The 6,009-nt window shown below is 34.8% G+C and overlaps 1 protein-coding gene across 3 annotated transcripts; it reads right to left on the bottom strand.

The window, feature by feature from the left end:
* On the bottom strand, positions 1-5,198 carry LOC115986443 (zinc finger protein CONSTANS-LIKE 9). 3 transcript variants are annotated; one of them, XM_031109467.1, is made up of 6 exons: positions 4,957-5,198; positions 3,372-3,974; positions 2,411-2,608; positions 1,407-1,711; positions 754-914; positions 1-643 (listed from the first exon to the last, which is right to left on the bottom strand). In XM_031109467.1, exons 2-5 carry the CDS (start codon positions 3,858-3,860, stop codon positions 785-787), a joined length of 1,122 nt encoding a protein of 373 aa, XP_030965327.1. In that variant the 5' UTR covers positions 3,861-3,974; positions 4,957-5,198; the 3' UTR covers positions 1-643; positions 754-784. The 3 variants fall into 3 exon arrangements, with proteins under 3 accessions (XP_030965327.1, XP_030965326.1, XP_030965325.1); XM_031109466.1 differs by having other exon boundaries at positions 783-914; XM_031109465.1 differs by having other exon boundaries at positions 1-914.
* Positions 5,199-6,009: the final 811 nt, after the last annotated feature.

Here is a 6,009-nt window from a genome sequence, read left to right as displayed (position 1 = left end):
TTGAGGTAACGACAATGGCAATACAATATAAATAATTTTTTACACTGATCTAGAGCACTACAGACTATTCTCCCTCTCAAAATCACATATAATCCCGTGCTATACATGTTCACGAAATGAAAGAGAAATGTACAACAAGCATTTTTGTCGGACCACAGAACTGTTTTCGACTAGACATCATACTCTCTTAAGAGCATATGTAAATCCTGTGCTATACATTGGCATATTAAAACTTACAAGAAAAGAACATTACAAGTGCTTGCTTTTTGGTTGGCCTGGCAAATGTGAGTACAGCCACCCAGCATACCATAGAAACTGCATTTGTACAAGTGGCCAGAGCAAGAGCAAGGAATAGAAGAGAGATTAATAATTGAGGTTTTATGGCTGGAGAGAACCCATAAAGTTCTTTCCCTAGAGAAGAATTGCGCAGAGAGAACGAAACAAAAAATCCAGAGCTTTAAAGTCAAGGGCGATCTAAATGGTCTTGTAAGATGATGATGATGGTGATGGTGATGGTATCGCAAGCGATCCATCAATCCCTTATATGATGAAGAATCAAAATTCTGCTCCTCAACTTAATTGGAGAAGCGTTGGAACCCAGCATTTTATATCCACCATTTTCTTCTCATGAAAACCAAGCCCCCTGAGATACAACCATACAGCTTGTCATTGCACACACAAATGAGTTAGTTTCATCCAATGTTTAGGTAAAAATAAGTGATTTTTCCCAACTAAACACGGAGTGATTCTTTCCTTGTATAAAACATGGTTAAAAATTGTACTCTCAATAGCTTCTGGTTTGGCTCAAAGGATCATAATCATAAATTTCACCAGCTTTGACAAAGCGTCCCTTCACACGCTTTCTTACATCAGCCCTTGCTTTGCGAGAGGCATACCTCACTCTTTTCTCGAACCTGCAAGAAAATTAGACTTAAGTTAGAATATAAAAGACTTGAATAGAGGAAATCATCTCAAAAGCTTGGAAAATTATATAAGAGTTCAAAGAAAATGCCACCATATCAGCTAAGGTCAAGTGATCACATTTGTAAGCATGTAGAGCACCATAATAGAATTGTGTATTACACAGAGTCACACACATAGAAATGCATTAATTTAACTTGTAACAAGTAAACCAAATCCAGACAACTTAGTAGAAATTGAAGCACAGAGAAAAAATCATGCCCAAATTGTTTCAGTAGAGGAAGAAGAAATGGAACCATGAGATTGTTAACAAAGGCATATATCATATCCCAAATACTAGAAATGCTGGGAAGAAATACAAAGAGTAAGTAAAGCAATTAAAAGACAGTTGTCAACTTTACTATCAAAGGAGTTTCTTGGCAAATCATTATACAAATATTTATACGTATATGTATGAATTATTTATTTAATTGCACAAATCTTACTTGCGTGTCTTCTTCTTTTCCTTGTAACGCATAACAGCATCATTACGGTTACCAGATTGGTAGGAGCTCTCAGGGCATGGAGAACACCATGGAGGCTCTCCAATGAGTAGCATTGAGGAAGCCCCACAATCTTGATAGTCCCCAGGGCTGCTCTCTCCAGTAAGACCAGAAAACGAAAGGTTTGATTGCCCTTGCCTTCCCGTAAAGCAAAGTATTGGTTCAGTTTTAGTGCTGACTACAGAATCAGCAGACGCTGCATTGCTGCACGCTGGCTGCGTTGAATTGAAATGTCCAACTGAAGACCCCTATAGAAGAAAAAGTAGATCTGATCATGACTACATTCCACAAAACAAAATTAGAAAAGTTCAAAGAAAGATGGTGGGAAAAAAGAGTTATTTCTACCATTACTACTATGCAAGACAGAACCATCACCTGAGGATATCATGCACTTCCATTGGTCCACATATGCTAGCAAGTGTAATGTGTTGGTGAGCATTAATCTCAATTGATAAAAAGTGTTTTAAGTAATTAATGCTGGGTTCCTTAAGGCCATAATTCTAAAATTTTATATCATCTGAAATTGTAATGCCATCATATGATTTCTAAATTCATACACCATATGGTAAATGAACAAACAATCATGCATTCAAGCAAATACATTGAAATATGTCTGCATGACTAAAAGAACTTCTGTAATCTGTACTAAAACAAACCTTCTCAAGATTTCTATAATAACTACTGTGAACTAAAAATAAAAATTGAAGCTACATTCATCAAACAAATTTCTCAGATAAACTAGTATTACCTTTTCCTTTAGTTAGAAATCCAACAAGAAAGATTGCATAGTTCAGTACCCTCTATACATTAAGAGAAATGAAAAACTCGGAACCAAACATTGACAGACTATTCAAGAGACAATAGATTAAGCACCAATAAATATAACATATGAAAGAGCAAATGCCAATTAAGGAGGAAGGAAGAAGGAAATAGAGAAGTGTGAATACCTCAGCAGCAGACATGTCCTTCATACCAAACAAGCTATCAATCCCACCATTCTCAAAAAGCTCTTCAGAATGACTGAGAGATACACCAAACAGTTCTTCATAGTTTTCAAAATTCAAATCCACTTCATCCATATTGAAATCATCATAGAGATCATTTTCTTCAGAGAGTTCAGTGTCTTTTGTTCCAGGACAGCATAACTGCACATGAAAAATGTGAAATTTGCATATTTCCTTGGTGAAGAAACTATAAAACTTTCAACATACGCCAACTAAACACATCAAGCTAGAATTTGGGATTTTTTTTTTCAATTAGGAAAACTACATGGGAATTGGTAATTCTTGACAGAGCATGAACCATATTGAACACCACAAAGACTAACAACTGTTTGATGTAAATATTATTTATTTCTTACTTTATTTAGATGCAAAGCTCAAAATTAAGTCCACTGATTCATTCACATCCATGAGAAAGCTTGGATGCCATAGAAATGATATTACTCCAAGAATGCAGAATAAGTAAAAAAGGAAGACTATTTTTTCCTTGGTAGACTGAGATTTCTATTTTAACCCACTTTCAAACTAGCTTAGCTTCAATGTTAAGCTTTTCCCAATTTTATAGTGTTTGGAGTATCAATGGCAATCTAACTCCTTTGTCCAACACAGTGTCAGACATTTTGTGGAATGGTAGTAAACCATAGCATAGACCACCACTCCTTTGCCATAGGTAGCATGCACACAGGGCTACACCAATGATAGTATGAATTCAAGCTAATAATCTATAACATCCATAATCAGAAAAAAGAATCAAGTTTAAGAATTTGAAGGTCAATGAAACAAATTGACCCAAGTACTACCAGCAAGCCTGTAATGTTTATCACTGTATTGCAGACTTGCTGTAGAGTATCCATCAAACCATCCACATTTCTCTACAAAAACTAATAATTACACTGCAGATATATACCTTGGGCAAAGATGCATTTGAGGATCCAGCTGGCTGGTCCAGAATGTGAGGTGTAGAGTTAACTGCAGGCACTAAAGCATTTTGCCTCATGTTGTTCTCAGTTAGGCTCATCAATCCCATTTCCTGCTCACAAGTTGATTCACCCGCAGAAGGGGAATCCAAAACAAATGACCAGATTGAAGAAAGCTCTGCAGCCGATGGGCAGCCCGAATAGCAATTGATTGTTTGTCTTTTATGTGATGAAGCTGAGGTAGAAGCGTCATGACCCGTCCAATCACAATTCTGACAAAGAGACAGCTTCTCTTCGGCACATCTTACTAACGCAGGTTGTGAATTGCATCTTTCACATAATAGTGTTCTTGAGTGGCGTTTTGATAAGGCATTAGCAGAGTGGACATTTCGGTCACAGGACAAACATAAGCATGCAGCATCTGAACGGCAATACACCATGGACCTTTGTTCACCACAAAAATCACATAGGTAACCCATCTTTCAACTATGTTTTTTTCCAATTACCAAAACCCCTATTGCCAAATTATATATATCAGCCTACCAAAAAATAGCTCCTTCACAAATCACAATTCTTCCAAGTGTCTCTTAAACCTTCAAATTTTGCATACAGGAACAAAGAGAATCATCAGTTTACCTTAAGATAGAAAAAGCTTTTTTTTTCTCAATAATGTGAAAAAAGGTAAATTTCAGAAGGATTTATCTCATCTATGAGTTCAAAAACAGAAAATTCACCTATAAATCTGTGATACAACAAACCCAAGGAGTGAAAAAAAAATTCAATTAGTTTGAAAATATATTTTTAGCTCCAGCAAAGGTTAAAGAAAAATGCTTTCATCAACTACAAAGGTGATCTATGAGAACAATAGATTGTATTAAAAAAAAAAAAAAAGACATCTTCGATTCCTGAGAATAACTTCAAAAGGTAAAAAGTTTACAAGAGATTCCAGCAAAAAAAAATACTAACTTTACAAACAGAGAATTTTTATTTTTAAATCAAAATCATCAATTAGTAAAACAACACATCACTGGACTGTCAATCAATCAGAAAATATTAATACTAAATCCAAAACCAAATATGGAAAGAGAGGAATCAAATCTGCCGGGGACTTTGACAAAAAAAAAAAAAAAAATCATCATTAAAATAAGCTACAAAGAAAATAAATAGAATAAAAAATTATTAAATTACAAAAGTTCCAAAAATTCTACCCATATACAAAATATATCACAAAATTAACTTCATGATTCAGAATCACAAGATTAACTTCATAACTATTTTATAAAAAAAAACACACAAAAAAACAGAAAGTTCATAATTTTATTAAAAAAATATTGGGCACCCAAGTGAGTATTTTTCAGCACACAAACCATTACAGCCACACAGAAGAACAAGGGATAAACATAACAAATCTAGCTTTGTGACAATTCCAAACTTTTACTTAAGATTTTATTTACAACACCCAGATTTTTTTTTTATATAAAAATTTTAAAAAGAAGATGATTAAATTAACCAAGCAAAAACACACAAAGTTGAGCAAACCCCAAAAAAAAAGAAAGTAGAAGAAGATAAACTTACTGTATGGAAAAAGAGTTGAAAAGATCGGTAAAGAGCCGAGTTTCTGATTAAATATTGAAAAAAACACACAAAGCTGAGCAAACCCAAGAAGAAGAAGAAGAAGGAGGAGACCTTTCCAGAGAGTCTCTCTCTCTTCTCTATGTGATGGTAGAGAAAGATAGGAAGATAGAAATGGGGTGGGTGTGAGAGAGAGAGAGAGAGAGTAATATGTGTATATATGAGGGTATAAGATATGTGACATCATGATACTGCTAAGCTGATAAAAAGTGCATTTTAGAGAGAGAGAGAGAGAGTGTGAAAAAAAAAAATGAATTAAGAGTGGGGTACAGATAGGTGGGACCCTGAACTTTTTGGTAGTGAAAGGCGTAGAAAATAAAAGTTGGCCTTCCTTTTCTGGGTCCCATTTTTACAAATAAAAATCAATAAAAATTACTTTAGCGCTCTCTCTCTCTCACACTTGCCTATTTCTTTTTTATTTTTTACAAACCAAAAAGTGCTTCACATACTCTCTGTCCTGGACGAATGCTTGTTCAGTTGCTTCACTCGCTCAACACCTGTCCCTCTTTTTTTGATTTTTCTGTTGTTTTTGTTTGTTTGTAGTACTAAAGTTTTCAGTTTTACTTTGCTTTTTACTTGCATGGTTAGGTACATTTTATATACGGTGCTTATTGGGTTTGAGTTGGGGGTTGGGATTAGTGCTCTTAGTATTTGCACCCAATACTGTTAAGACACGTGTTTATAATTAACTGTGCGTCTCATACCATGTCATGTCCAATGCACTAGAGTACTAAACAAAAGTTTTAATTGCACCCACTTTTAGAAATCTTGGATTTATATTCGCACCTATATCGATTTAGATGCATGTTCGAAATTGATCATATGTCTATTTTATGTCCAATCTAATAGACTAGAATCATAGAGAAAAGCTTTGGTTGTGCCCATTTTTGACTTTCCTGTTCTACCAACACTCTCAATAGTTTCAGATTCAATTGTACCATTAGGTCTGGCTTGGGTTTAGTGTTCCTTGTATTTGGACCCAACATGATTCAGAAA

The sequence above is a fragment of the Quercus lobata genome, chromosome 4, assembly GCF_001633185.2.
Source record: "Quercus lobata isolate SW786 chromosome 4, ValleyOak3.0 Primary Assembly, whole genome shotgun sequence".
Lineage (NCBI taxonomy): Eukaryota > Viridiplantae > Streptophyta > Magnoliopsida > Fagales > Fagaceae > Quercus > Quercus lobata.
Note: the sequence above shows the minus strand (reverse complement) of the source record. Positions and strands in the feature narration are given on the sequence as shown.